General features: G+C 37.3%; 1 protein-coding gene across 1 annotated transcript in view; it reads left to right on the top strand.

Moving 5' to 3' along the window:
* LRRC9 (leucine rich repeat containing 9) overlaps positions 1 to 15,623 on the top strand; it is a 55,661-nt gene that overhangs the window by 33,040 nt on the left and 6,998 nt on the right. Inside the window, 14 exon segments of the mRNA XM_049828314.1 lie at positions 1,168 to 1,286; positions 1,952 to 2,061; positions 2,791 to 2,927; positions 4,572 to 4,738; positions 5,709 to 5,828; positions 6,849 to 7,049; positions 8,365 to 8,415; positions 8,417 to 8,485; positions 8,947 to 8,991; positions 8,993 to 9,142; positions 10,480 to 10,536; positions 10,538 to 10,618; positions 15,523 to 15,550; positions 15,553 to 15,621. Of these exon segments, the coding sequence (XP_049684271.1) occupies positions 1,168 to 1,286; positions 1,952 to 2,061; positions 2,791 to 2,927; positions 4,572 to 4,738; positions 5,709 to 5,828; positions 6,849 to 7,049; positions 8,365 to 8,415; positions 8,417 to 8,485; positions 8,947 to 8,991; positions 8,993 to 9,142; positions 10,480 to 10,536; positions 10,538 to 10,618; positions 15,523 to 15,550; positions 15,553 to 15,621 (1,404 nt within the window).

Raw genomic sequence — 15,623 nt, 5'->3', positions numbered from 1 at the left:
TTTGACTGAGAAACAGCATAGCCACAAGAAACATTCCGAGGTGGGCAGAGATGATCTTATGGATTGTACCACTTTCAAATTTTTTTCCTGTAAGCCTTTAGCTAATAGTTATTTTCCTCCATAGCTGAAACACCACTATTGAGCATCTAGTCCATTCCAATACAACAAGAAACAGATTTGTTCACCCTTTGGTATTCTTCACATAAAGTTGGAAACACAAAATTACTCTTACTCTTATAGCTTTACCTAAAATTATCCAAAGTAACAATCTTTATCAGACAATTCAACTATGCACTTCCAGCACTTTTTTTGGCCCTTGGGGAAGTCAGATTGGCAGAACTAATGATTTTGGGAGCTCTTTTCATATTACCTGAAGAGAACAAAACTTTTCAGGAAGCTCCCCAATGCACTCTGCATCATGCTGGTAGGATATCCTCCAGGTTGTATGAAAAACTGTCTCGTTGTATTAGCTCCTAGTATGTATTAGCCAGATCAGCTCCATTCATATATATTAGACCCCATTCCAGTTGGTGATAGGGAATTTCTGCATCTTCCCTAAAAAGCAACTATCAGCACAATGCTGTTCTTAAATTGAAACCTCATGGTCTGATGCTTATTTTGGCAGAGAAGTCCAGCAATAATTAATCAAATCCTCGCACTAACTTGCTGATACTCAAACTGCAGTGTTGTAAATCACCAGAAATAGCATCCTTATAAAAAAGAATTTCAAGAAGAAAATAAGTTATCAACAGTTTTGTAGTATTTGTATGGGGTTCTGGATCTGCTGTCAACATTTATTGTACTATTCTCTTTCTTCTCATGGTATTGCTACCTTCATGCTAAGGATCTTCAGCAAAGACAAGACTTGTGATTCCAGAGGCAAATAAATATATTTTTTTATTATTTTTTTATTTTTTTTTTATGTAATACAGAACATGGAGACTACTCTTACTGATTATAAAGAAGCGGGGCGGGGGGTGGAAGTCTTGCAAGTGATCTCATGATTATTGTGAACATCAGTATTATGGAATTTGTCTTAAATGTCCCTAGTAAATATTGTGCAACATATAAACTTTGTATGGTCTGAATGTCTATTCTTGTCTTTTGTCTGCTTTTGCAACAGCATAATGAAAACATGGAGTCTTTCCCTATTTCTTCTCTTCATAGTTTCTTAACAAGAAAAGATGGAATGTCTCTCTTATGTATGCAACCCTGAATTGCCAGTTAAGGAAAAGCAGCTGCTACAAATGCTGGAGGGTGGTTTCCAGGGTCTGGAAGTGCATATGGTATGCTGCATTGTGGAAAGAAGAATGCTGTTCTTTAGTAAAGGATAGCACAGAAGAGAGCAGGAAGAAAAGTGCTGCTTTCTTTTCCTTTCTCCTTTCATCATTTTTCTATTCATCTTTCTTTTGTTTTCCTCCTCTGTTCTCATTATACGTCTTTGTGTTACCTCTGCTTCATTCTTCACATCTTTATGCCATCTGTGGCAAAGGCATGATTAGTACTTTCCGCTTTTTCTCATCATCTTCTTGTCCTTTCCTTACCCTTTCTCTTTTTGTTGCATTTTGTCTCTTCTCACCACTTCTCGCTAGTGTCTCCCACTAGAGTTTGTGGAGACTGATGCAGGGCTAGTTTGGAAGTCTCCACAGTAGCAGCTGCAGCACCTGTATTTACTGCCTGTGGAAGAGATTTGCTCATTGGTTTCTTCAGCCATTTATTTTATAATCTTCATTTGTATTTGTTTGAACACAATATTATTTTGCTATTATTTTGTTCTTCCTACTGGTGCTAGAACAAAGCATACCATGCGTTTTCATTTCTTTCAGTCTCAGTTCTAGTAATACAGCATTCCAGGTCCTGGCTTGCAAGCCTCGTCCTACCTCTGAATCACTGCCTCCTTTGTCCTTAATCTTAAATTTAATCCTAGTCCATTTATCCCTGGTATCTCCAGATACCTAGCCCTAATCGTAAGGTTCCTCTGGCATGGATCCTACTTGTCAGACGAGTCATAACCCTAGTAACTGTCAGTCCTGTCCTAGTGACCCCTTCCATCTCCAGACTGTAAAATAGCCAGACAGGTGGAATATATTATTTCTTGCTGAGTAAGAAATTAAGAAATTAAGAAGTATTTTCACAGACTCACAGAATGCTTGAGATTGGAAGGGGTCCCTGGAGGTCACCTTGCCCAACCCACCTGATCAAGCAGGGTCACTTACAGCAGGCTGCGCAGAGGCGTGTCTAGACAGCTTTTGAATATCTCCAAGGATGGAGATATTTCAGGTAAGGAAGTTTTCATTCTGACTTATGAAGGAAAGTTAATTCAGGGCAACTCTTCTGTAGTGCCCATTACTCTCCTTTTCTTCTTTCCAACATTTTGCCCACCTGCCTTTCTCTTTTTGCTCTGAGAAGTGATCAGATTTTTGGCTGGCAAGATTGTATCTTCAGATGCAGTGTCTATTGTCCTGTTTTGCTTTATTATTGTTTATATCATGCTAGTTTGCAGAGGCCCCACTGAGATTCCTCTCTGTGGTGTTAAATGCTTAATAAGCATACAGGAAGATGGGCCCTGTCCCACAGAGCTAAACGTCTGATTTTCTTGTCTGTATCTCTCATTCTGTTGGAATAATGACACCATAAACTATTTTGTTATTCATTATTCTTCACTTTCCCTGCCTGCCATCCCTTATCATAATTCATAGCTATATTTTCATGCTGCTTAAATTTGTTTAAATTTTTAAGGAATAGTCTCAGTCAAATAAAGATACTTGGCCCTTGCTTTAACCTTTGCAGCAGTCTGACAGGAAAAAAAGCTTTTCTTCTCTGTAACAGTCTAAGCATATGTGAATGTCCCAGAACAGAGTTTCTGAAACAACAAGCTAAGGCAGAAGGCAAGAAGAGTCATGATCCTGAGAAGTCATTCAAGCATGGTAATTCAAAATTTGGAAAGATCTTGTGAAATATGTGTTGTATGGCTTGTATAATTGCTGTTAGAAAGGACATTTTGTAAATACTGTAGATGGCCATGAGGTGGCATATGCAGCCTTGAAAGTTGCTCTGAAACTGCTGAAATCTGTTCCAGAGGCATTCCTGTGTATTAGGAAGCTCCACAAAGGGCTTCAACTGCTGGGAGTAATTCCCAGACAGCAGTTTGAAGCGTCTGTGAGACATATCCTCATGTGAGTAATAATTAGATATGTCTAATCTTTTCTAGATGAGTGAGGAAAGACACAAATACATTGGGTCAATCTGTGTCCAGGACAAGGCGTGGAAGGAAAAAACACCAGTCATGTTGTGTAACTCTGTCATTGCAGTGGCTTAGGAATTATCAAATTTCAACCAAATTTGCAAAAAAGTATCAAAGTCTTAAAGGTAATTAAGTATTTATGTTTTTTGTAGAAATGTGTCTTAACCTAAATTAGGACACCTCTCCTCCTCCTCACAAAGAAAAAAGATATTTCTCAGCTTTTCTAGGGTTCAGTTAGCATCAGCCAACAGGGCAGTCAGTATGGACTTCTGGCAAGTTTGTCAGCATATATGTAGCTTGAGATTAGCCATTGCACATATGTCCTGGTTTTAGCTGGGATAGAGTTAATTTTCTTTCTAGTAGGTGGTACCCTGTTAGGTTTTGGGTTCAGTATGAGAAGAATGTTGATAACACACTGATGTTTTCAGCTGTTGCTGAGTAGTGTTTATAATAAGTCAAGGATTTTTCAGCTTCTGATGCCCAGCCAGCAAGAAGGCTGGAGGGGCACAAGAAGTTGGGAGGGGACACAGCCAGGGCAGCTGACCCAAGGTGGCCAAAGAGATATTCCATACCATGTGATGTCATGCCCAGTATATAAACTGGGGGGAGTTGGTCTGGGGGGTATTGCTGCCTGGGAAATAACTGGGCACCAGTTGGTGGGTGGTGAGCAATTGCATTGTGCATCACTTGTATATTCCAATCCTTTTATTATTACTGTCATTTTGTTATTGTTGTTATTATCATTACTAGTTTCTTCCTTTCTGTTCTACTAAACTGTTCTTATCTCAACCCATGAGGTTTACCTTTTTTTTCCCCAATTCTGTCCCCCATCCCACTGGGTGGGGGGGAAGTCAGTGAGCGGCTGCGTGGTGCTTAGTTACCGGCTGGGGTTAAACCATAACAACAGACTACCTTTTGCTTGGCCTTGGTGTCGGAGAGAGCTTGGGGAAGCTGGGTTTACTGCATTATGGAAGAAGGAGGTTGGAAGACACAAGTCCAAAGGATACCTGGACTTACAGGTTCCACTGTTTATGAAATTACTTATTTTCAGATTTCACTGGCTTTAAATATTAGCCAGCTACAAATGTTAGATTCCACAGTGTAATTTTTTCCAAAGTATATTTGTTTCATGAAAAACATAAAACCAGAATCACAATATATAAAAATACGTATTTTTATTAATAAGTATTACATACATATTAGAGCATTCATTTGTCAGCCCAAGATGTAGCTGCCTGTTATTACATTAAGCATCAATGTTGTATTATCCTGTCTGCACTCCCAAGCTAAAATTAGAAGTATTAAGTGTTTTTTCTCCCTCTTCTAGGGAAAGTGGTAATTGCAAAAGTTTTCCTTGGCCACAGTGCTCCAGCTTGTGCGGTGAATCCCATCCATCAAGTCAACTACCCAGAAGCTAATCCAGTATTCAGGCCATGGAAATGCCTAGAAAGTGATGCATCTACTTTTGGCAATGGTATGTATCTGTAGGCACTTGTTAGCATAAAGTTAAGGTTAAATTAACATTTGTGTTCTAACCTCATCTTTGACATTAGGTTGTGTCAAGAGCTTTCATCCCTCAAAACATGGTCTCTGCTCAGCTGAAGTGTGTTTTTTTCACAGACAATAGCAAGCAAGAAGATTCCTCTTTGAATAAATATTTGTGCTTGTTTAGTTCACACAGTAAAAGTGAGATGTGCTATTTAGCCATTAGTCTGCACTAAAAGTAGCTTACTTCATGCAGTTTCATAACTACTCTTTGTACAGCAGGATTGAGTGAGTGTTGCAAAGGGCAATATGCATATACCACAGAGGGAATCTTCACCCTTAAAATCCACAGCCTTTACCTTTAAGAAAAATAAAAATGAGTACTGCCGAGAAATACACTGTCGTAAGTAACCACATTAAATCTCTGTATCATATGTATCCTCTGAGTGATAGATTCTGCTTTACCCTTTTTTTTGCAAGAGAACAGATTGGGAATTGAGTAATAATTTTACCTGCTCACTCTGATATACTCTCCAAACTTTTAGATGCTAACAGGGAGCAACATCTGCCTCTCTATAACGGAACTGGGATTGTTTCTGGTTTCTTAGAAGGGAGGAAATGAAAGCTGATTTGGAAGGTGATCACACCATAATATGATGGAGTAGTTTTGGACAGTGCAGCAATGAAGGTACTACAGGAGAGCTGTCCATGCCCTCCAGATCTAAGTTAGTCTTTGACAGGCTGTGATCTTCATGCTGGAATCTGACAGTTGCTTATTCTACATAGAGTATTAGAAAGCCAAGTTAAACTCCTTTATTAGCCTCTGTGAATCTGTATGGCAAAAAAAGTCTAATGGTAGAAAAGAATAAAACTGATGCATCTTCATGGAAGGAGATACCTTTTTCTCATTTACATTCTGAAATTAATACCAAACTTAGCTAAAAACCAATATATTTACCCTGTTTTGTCCACTTTCAAGATGTGAGCTTCCTCGGAACAGAGAAATTGTGACTGCAGCCATTGGTGTTGCGAGTGGTTTGTGTTTGACCATGAACTGATCCTGCCAGAATACATTGCTGAGTTTGGGTACATTACACTGGTATGAACTTTGTTTTTCCTCCTGTGACATTAGAAGGCAAGCTTTGGATTTCACAGATCAAAAGAAAAAAAACAAGTAGGTAAAATTAAATTCTGTTCTACTAACACAACCTGACAAGCTCAGGTTTAAGGTTGATTCTCTTCTGTCCATTCTGTCAGAGCCAGATGAAACTTCTGTGGAAATCAGTGAGAAACTTTCTGCTCCTTGTAGTGAGATTTCAATGAGGCTTTCATTTTGTACTTGCAAAAAGCATAGCAGAGAAAGCAAAGATCCTCTAAGTTTCAACAGATTAAATGAAATGCAGCTGAAAACTAAGTTCTCTGTCAGTAAGAACTACTTTCTCTGGAGTACCAACGTTAGTATTGACTGTGCAAAGGATCTTTCTTTCATGGGATCTTGCAGGAGCAAATGATCTTTAGTTGTTTGATTTAAATTGTGAGATGTGCAGTTTTGAAAAAAAAAAATATATATATTTTATTCTCACCTGGTATTCTGAAAAAGTTTTTCCTTGATTCCTTTTATTCATTTTTACAAGTATATAATGCTGCTGTTTCACTCATCTAACTTCATAACTTTCTGCCAGGGTAGAAGGGCTCATTTCAGACTCTGAGTTACTCTGTCTGTTAGAAACAAGAGAGTATGGGGAAGTGGGATGTTCAGCTCTGGGCAAAGGCAGGAGAGAGTCGAATTCACTAATGAGTACATCTAACTGGTCCCATGGTCCAGTGTTAGGCTGCTGTTGGACTTTGGGAATTTCAGTGCATAGGTGTACTTCTTTTAATTCTAGCCAGAGTTCTGTATGGTACACAACAACCCATACAAGAAAAAACATTATGCAGTGCTTTGATTATGAGGCAATTAAATCCAGTTTCTAGCAGATCTGTGTTAGAGAAAGATGATTTCCTGACTTGATTGCTATTAATTTCATAATCAAACTTCTCTCATTTTACACTCAGTATTAAATTATTTAATTAAAAATCAGAAAGTTTACAAATTTCAAATGCTTTTTATTTTATATAGCTCAAAGACCTGTGTCTGTTTTCTATGTGCAATATAATTGTGGAAGAGGGAAAGAGAAGCACAAAAAGATTTATTCTGTCTTATGATTTGCAATGTGATGATGAAGTTTTGAACATGGAACTGACAGTAAAGGTCAAGCCTCAGATTTTTTGCTTAAATAAAAAAAAAACCAATATTCTTAGTGGCTAAGGCCAATATTTAGTCAGGTACAGGTGAGGCATTGCTGTCAAATTTTCAGTAAAATAAATGTATTATGTAATTTTTACTTTGGTGTTCAGGTTGGCCCATGACCTAAACTCAACACAAAAGTTAAAAATCAGCGTTTCCATTTGGACTTGATTGTGATGTTGCTTATGTTTCCTTAACTAGAACTTGTGTTCCTCTGCCTATCAGTGATTATGCAATGTGAATTACAATTATTGGGCTGAATCCTAATTGCATTTCCTACTGTGTAATGGACATGTAATTTCAATGAAAAAAGTTTAAGAAGAATGCATCTGAGGATAGGACGTGACCTAAACTATCAGCCTTTCCTTTGAATTTATGAAATACGTGACTTCGTGCCATTATGCCAGTTGTTCTTGAAAAGACTGGGGGGGGGGGGGGGGGGGGGGTTGGGACAGGACAGATTTGACATCACAAGAACATAGCCTGGGGAAAAAACTACATCAAAACAGTAGCGGGCTACAGATTTTAGCTTCAGAAATATATATTGTTATAATAGCTGCACAGAAATATGCTTCTTCAGGTGGACATTTATATGCATAATTCTGACATTGCATTGTATGGCACCTTCAACAGCCGGCCTTTCTGATGACGTAGCCCTGCTAAATATCTGATACATGAAACTGTGAAATGGTTTCTGAACTGTCCCATTTGTAACCGTAGTTTGTGAATGGTGTTATTTCTTGTACTTGATGGTTATATTTTCAATCCCATTTTTTTACAGTTTCAAATAAACTTTCTCTTTTCTAAAACTTATTTAAAGACAATGTTAAGTAAGGGTGAATAACAATTCTCTTCTTATTTTACCAAAGTGCCATCTTTCCAGTAATTTGTGTTTGTAGTGAGAGGCTAGCGATTCTCCTCTCATTTTGCTTTTTCCTAAGGATCTGTTGTCTGTCTCTGCTTGGCTTCACTCTTTCCATACTGCTCTTTCATGATGGAAGAGTTGCCAGTTCCTCCGTGTCGGCAGCATCTCTTCCCTTCTCCTGTGAACTGATTGACTGTTGGACTCCCCATCTTACTCAGGTTACTTGTATTTCAGGGCGAAGTTGGAGAATAAACTGTCTTCAAATAAGTGAAGAAGAGTCATCATAGCCCTTATTGTCTTTTCACTGTTTCATGTTAATTTGGATTCACATTTTATAGTCTTTTTATGGTTTACTAGTAGGATAGTATTTGTATTTGCACTCCATCAGTTGAAGCTCTTTGATTTTAAAGGCAGCCATGGAGTATTACAGAATTTGGCTGTGTGTCCGGTAAAATTGTCATTTCTGATCTACTTTTGGCCTAGGTTTTGAATTTGAATGGGAACAACCTGAGCATGCTGTAGGACATCTCTAGACTTAAAAACATTTCAAAAGCTTATCATCATCTTTAATGAATTTACTTCCTTAAATAATATTTATGACCTGGTGAGAAATTAAGCTCTAATTCTTTTTTTTTTAAGGAACATTTACTAGCATAAATATTCTTGCATTGTGAGGTGTGCCTCACAAGACAGGATTGAGCCAGGATGCACACAGGGGAAGACAGTGGGGGACTAAACTAGGACCATGAACACTATGATATTATTAGCAGCCCACAGTTTTGGTGCCTGTTGATATTGTCTCCAATTTGAGTCACAGTATTACAATGGTATCACTTTGTCACCCATCTGACCTTTATAATGGTCATTTCATTTTAACAAATAAAGTAACATGTCTGGAGCACACTAGGTTTCCCTCAACAGACCCAATACTGAGCAAAGGGAGTCCCAGGCACTGTATCCAATTAAGTCTATTTAAAGATTAAATGTGTCTGATTACTTTAACCGAAGTTTCTTTTGCAACACTTTTGGCCATACAACTATTTTCAAACCTGCATTGCCTTGCAGCCCAACCGGGAATATTTTGATGTGAGCTATAACCATGTTATAATGCCCTTTTGAGGGCATTAGAGGCTTAAGCAAACTGCAGTTCTTCAGCCTGAGCTGGAACCAGCTGAAAAAGTCCAGGGAAGAGATAAACATCTTACATAAACACATTCCCAACACACTCACTCTTGACATCACACACAACCTATGGCATAAGGTACATATCAGCACTTGAAATTCCTGGGAAAGCATTCTGACCATGACCACAGTTACAAAGGCTTAAAATCTGGTCTTGCACTTTATTAATTCTAAGGCCCTTGCAATGTAAGAAGCCTTATGATCATGTTATGGCAACTTTGTTCTCACAGGGCCTTCACTTCTTTTTGTAGTCACAGCCTAACCAAGTGAATAAGCTCTGTGGCATTTTTGCTCAGAGACATCTTTGAGGCATAGTTCCTTTCTTTTTTGCTTCCCTTAAGAATTAAATTTATTGGTGGCCTGTGCCAGATATAAAAAACAAGCCCTGGCTTCAATTTTGCTGTCTCAGCTGCACTGAATAAGGGGTGGGAGCAGAGACAGTTCCTAGCCTTGGGGATGTGCATATATACTGTTAGTCTCTCTGTTACTGCATGTATCTGTCTGCAGCAGCACAGCTGTGTTGGCTGGAGCTTTGGCAAGAAAGCCAGTACTCACCCCTTTTACTGACTCTCATTCATTCCTGCTGCTCAACCAGCTTCTGGAACAAATGTTTCTTTCTGTTCTTTATTCGCTTTGAATTGGTACATTTTAACATTATTTAAAGGGCTCAGTCAGAGTCTGCAGGGTTAAACCTTACAAATTTCAGACTCTTAAAAAAAGCTTTTTTAATGATCATTTAACAGTAAATTTAATATTTTGTACAAGTCAAAGTCAGGCAAACAGAGTACTATCTGAACAGAATGCCTCTCAAATAATTTGAACAGCAAGCCAATGCAGGAAACAGAACTCCATTGGGGCACCCAGGAAGCATCCAAAAAGATGCTGCCTTGTCTATTTGGCCTGTCAATTAAGCTTCAATGCATCTTTTCAATACACGCTAAGATATAAAAAGAAATAATAAGAGCTACCAGTTCCGGTCTCTGGTTCTTTGGTGTTATTACTTAGGTTGGAACTCAGTATTGTGCTAACACAACTTTCATGTGATCACAGCACAGTCACAGTGAGACTATGTCTGCTCACATGCTGAGTAAGATCATGTCTTACTGAAAAAATCTGGATAAATATCTTCACAAAAACCAGACTGTAGTTAACACAGAGCATTTTAATGAGGTCTACCTTCTCTGTTTTATGTACTGAAAACTCTAAAAACTTGATATGTGCAAAATCTATAGGAGTCTTGCAAACTATTAAACTTATTAGATGTATGAATTATTATGTCTACTAATATATCACCTTCCTCTTCCAAGAACAACAGGATTTTTATGCCATTTACTATATGCTAAGCTGTGAAGTATGTACAGTATATCTAGTTACATTATATACTTAATATACTTAAAATGTTTTTCTTTCCCCTAGGTGTCTCTGTTAGAATATTCTAGGTCTGATGAAGAAAAAATTCCCATTCTCAGTGTTATTTCCTTGCACTAAAATTTTGTCTCAAATTTGCAAGAACAAGGTGGAGTCGCAGATGTATCGTAGTAACTGGTATTCAATGGTAGGGCTGATGTTGTTTAATGTATTTAGGTTAACATTTAGATTAATATCTGTAAAAGGTTTTTTTGTTGTCTTAGGGTATGCTTTTTGGTTAAAACATATTTCTGAACACATCTAAATCTAGCCAATAGTTACCTTGTCTCTGAGCTCTGAGAATGGCCATTTCCAGATGCCTCACAGGAGCTCCAGGATACCCTGAAGAGAGCATTTAAGTTACTTATTTTGCAGTAAAACTGTCTTTTTAGCATTAATAGACTTCTAAGACCAAGGGGTACTAATAAGATTCTCTAGACTGACTTTATGCATAAAGCAGGCAGGAAAGAATTGCGTGATAATTTCTGCATCAATTTCATACCATCTGTTTGAGCTACAGCAGATTTTACAGTAAACCATCCAGATTAGGATTAATTTCACCTAATTTTGCTCATCTACAGTGTAGAAGATAACCATATTTGAACTAGTCACCCTACATTCCTTTTATAGGCAGTGCAGAAACAAAAACAGTTTGGGGACATGAGTCACCTAACAGTTTAGAGGGTTACTGGAGGTTGAATTGAATTGCATCCTACCAGAGAGCCCAACCAGCCACCACAGATGGAGATATCTCTGTTGCTGATATTTTTTTGCTGGTATGAAAGCCACTCTTAGTGGTTTTTTTAAGATTTCAAGTAACAGTGAATCTACCAGGTCTCTCCTATCTCCCTCTTTCTTGTCTATCTTGTTTCTAATACAAATTTGGCTACTATCAAATCTAATCCACTGGGTCTCATTTTATCTCTTTCTGGTGTTCTAAAGAAGCAGAACCAGATGTTCTAAAAGAACCAGAAGTCTTTTCCTTATTTAGCCAAAATCATCCCACTTTACCTTATCTTTAGGAAACTAAGTTAGGTTGAACTTCTTAAGTGTCTCATTATAAAGTGTTTTTTTTTATTTCTCATTACATTATTCTAGTTCATTCCTGAACATGTTTCATTATGTCCACTTGTTTTTTATATATGGCCTCCTACAAAACTATACACTAACTTTCAACACTGGGCTGATAATGACACACCCAGATATAATTCTGCTTGCCTACTCACTAATCCAATGATTAAATATTAACTGTCATGTATGTCCTTGTGGCAACAGTGCAAGCTCATATTCATCTGGTTTTCTATCATTAGTTCTAGTCCTTTTCAGTGTTCCTGAGATACAATCCTTCATCGCATGAGTGTGAATTTCTCTTTTCCTAGCTACATCATTTACAAATTGTTCTATGCAGAGGTGTGCTTTTTAAATAGGGCCACCATGCTAGTCATTATGAGACTGTTCTTTATAGCTGACCTTACTAACATCTTTATGTCGTCTCCTAGTTTACCAGGAAGGAACTCCTGCTCTTTTTTACTAGGTCATTGAGAAAAAGAATTTTGAGCAGAACATCAATAAAAATACGCTGTAAAGTGAAGATTTTCCTGCTATAGCTAGATTTTGAGATCCATCCTCTAACCAGTTTTTGTCTATTTGACAAGAGTTACCTTCACTTTTGGATATCATTATTTTTCTATTAGATTATCAGACAGAAGCTATTAATCTTATCAATACATTTAAATTTTCATCAAAAGCAATTTAATATTAATTTTTGTTTCCTGTGCACCATACTGGCATCTATTAATAAATCCATTAACTTGTATTTATTTACTGTGTTGCACACCAGCCTTTCTGTGATACCTAAGGATGGTATCAAGCTAACTGACCTATTTATCCTCAACACTAGTATAACTTCAGTTTGTTCCTAACCTTCTAGAACTTCCCAAGCATACTATCATTTGTATAAAATGAATTAATGAGGGGCTTAGAAAGTTCTTCAACTGGTTCATTAATATTCTTGATTGAAAAATGCCTCATTAAAAAATGTTAACATGAGTAGTTCCAGCTTTATATACTTTTTAGTTATTAATGAAATACAAAGTATTTTTTTATCCATGTAAATTATGAGCACCTCATCATGGTCTGTCCCAAAGGCAGAGAAAAATATGCATTGAAACTATCTGTCTCTCCTGTATTCTGATTGACTATTTTAAAATCCGTAGATAGGATCAAGTCTATAGTGTTGCTTGAATTTCACTAGGTCCTGATTATGATCTCTGATTATATTCGCCATCAAATTTTCATTGACATTTGTAGCTTTCATTTTCAGTAACCCGTGTTTCTAACAACTATTTTATTCCCACTGCTATCGTTTTTCCTATTTTTCATTCATTTCTGCTGTAGTGGAATAAAAGGGCCATGGCCCGATCCAGTAGGGCTCATGAATATTTGCTTTAGTCTGTAAACTTAAAAGGGTGAAAGAGTGTGTAATGATGAAGTGTTTAGTGTTTAACCTTCTGCGTCGTTAAACCTCTCCTAACTAGCCTTCACATTTTTTAGCTTAAGTTTTTGTGTCACTCATTTCGCTCGTGACTGCTTTTGGCATATGAAAAGTGCCCTTTGTAAAACACCAAGGCTATATAAAAGACGTGCTTATGACATACACTTGCTTGTTTTTTTAAAGAATTGCCTCCTAAGGCAAGACAAAATCCTTAATCTACTTGCTTCCTTTAAGGATTCCAGGAATTCCAAGTGCTCTGGAAGTATTTCAAAGGAGAGTATCAGTGAAGCTTCAAGAATATTGGGAATTTTTTAAAGAGCAAGGACACTGGTGGCAAGGATAATGACAGAACCAGACTGATTCAGGAAACTGCAGCCGGCTCCTTTGCATTCTCTCCCTGAATAGTAGAGATATGCCCTGAGAATTTTTCGTTAGAAAATTCAGTAGCTATGCTGAGCTAATTTATTCTGCCAATTTTGAACCCAACTTTTTTCCGACGTCACAAAAGTATAACGTTGAAACATGTTGAAACATTAGTTCTCCCAGTAAATTCTATAAACTTCAATTCTCTAATGCACATAGCAACACAGTTTTCTAATGCTGACTCTTCAAATATACCCTGCCCTAAAATTTAGAGGCTTAAGCATTTTTCATGTCTAAAGCCAAATAAGCTTTGCCACATGCATATTGAACTCTCTATACTAATCCATTTCTTGTGGTCAGGCACGATTAATATTTCACAGAGTTCTACTAAATACCAATATGAAAAACAGATTGCAAGAAGAGAGCTAGTAGATCTAATTTCAAACCAACAAACATTGAGAACAACCCTTTGAACATTATCTTTCACCTTGAAAGACTACCTAGAATTATAAAATAATTAAGCAGTCACTTGATGAGCAGCAGGACTGAAGGAAATTGGTTTGCCTTAAGAAAGAGCTTTGTCTTTGGGTTATCCAGTGCCTCATCAGTTGTGAGCTCTCAGAGTTTCTCAGATCATTCAGAACAGGTCTCTCCTGAATCGTCCAGTGTCTGGCGTCATAGCTGAGCCAATATTGCAGCCTTTCCTTCACTGGGATCATCAGTTTATAACTGTAATTCAGCTGCTCATTTTCATGGAATTTGTTGGAAGCCAAGTAGTGCTTGTCTGACAGATAGGGCCAAAACTCACCAATAGGTTTAAAAATTAGTGGTAAGGCTAGCAGATGGCTAGACAGATAGCACAATCACATCAGCCTTGTTTCCTAAGGAAACTGAGCTAACAAAAAGCCACAAGAGTCAGTGGAGGAAGATCCAAGGTCATCCTAACCTGTTCTGATCCATCAGCTGAAATCATGTTAATCTACCCAGTATGAAAGGTTAAAAGCTCCTCTGTCAGCTCAATTTGTTATTAGAATATAGAATAGCTAGGGGAAAACAGATTTCTGCTGATAAGTGTAGCGCTTTATTCTGTGTGCATTAGGGAATTCATGTTTAGAAAAATTGCCAGGAGAATTAATGCTTTAGCATATGTCATATAAGTTTTGTGACATCAGAGAGAAGGGATTCATAAAGGGTAAGATAAATACCTCAGAAAATAAAATAATAGAGCCAAAAAATGTTCTTTAGTCATCACCAAAGCCAGTCTAATGGCACTGAATATTTAAGTAATTATTTGTCTTCGACACAATCTCGATACAATACTGGATATTTTGGGCCCCTACAATACAACTTGAATTTTTTGATTGGGACTCTGTGATCTTTTATTTTCTCCATTGTACAATGATTGACTAACATAGTGTAGTATTATTGGAAAGGGGGAGTCGTAGTCATACAAACAGGTTATAGATTGGATCACTGACAGCCTTGTCTTTACAGGAAGCTTGCTGCCAGGTGTCTAAAGTCAGATCCTGTGTAAGAAAGTCATTTCACAACCTAGACAGCAAAATATATGTTTAGTATTGACATTTATTTGTTTCTGTTCAAGAATATTTCAAACAAGAAAATTACTGAGTTTGTTAATCTATGATATAGAGAAAAGGGTACTTAGCTTGTATATAAAAAGCATGAAGAACTATAAAGTTAGGATGAATTCTGCTCTGACTTTGCACTCAGCCTCTTCTAGACTAAATGTCCAGCCTTGGTGTTAGGCTGAAATCCTGTTTCCATTAAAGTCCTGTTGGAGAATGAGGATGTGTAAAGCAGTCTAGCCAATAAAATAACCGTGTATTACAGAAGGATTTAAATTGAACAAAACTATCTAAGATCTAATGCAGAGAAGAAAAAATTGTCTTTATGTTCAGATAGCTTCAACTGCAAAGATACATTTGGGAGCTGGCACACTTATGTTATAGAGCTCTTGTTTTTGGAGGAGAAGCTGAACTTTTTTGAAATGCATTAAAGATGAGTAGCTCTGTTGCATAATGGGGAAATATCACATTCTACATCCAAGAAGTTGCCATTGATATTACTAGAAAATGAACACATAGAAACTGAGCACAGAATAAATAGGTGGAATTAATTTACAGATTAATTGACTGTTTGGTTTCTTTCAACTCTAATACTGAATTTTATTACAGATCACTGTCTTAAATCTGGCTGACCAGCACTCTTCAAAATTTCCAACTTGGAAAAACGGGAGCATTTAGGATGGACATCATTTAGCAACAACAAACTACAT

The sequence above is a fragment of the Accipiter gentilis genome, chromosome 25, assembly GCF_929443795.1.
Source record: "Accipiter gentilis chromosome 25, bAccGen1.1, whole genome shotgun sequence".
NCBI lineage: Eukaryota > Metazoa > Chordata > Aves > Accipitriformes > Accipitridae > Astur > Astur gentilis.
This window is presented reverse-complemented; position numbering and strand designations above follow the sequence as displayed.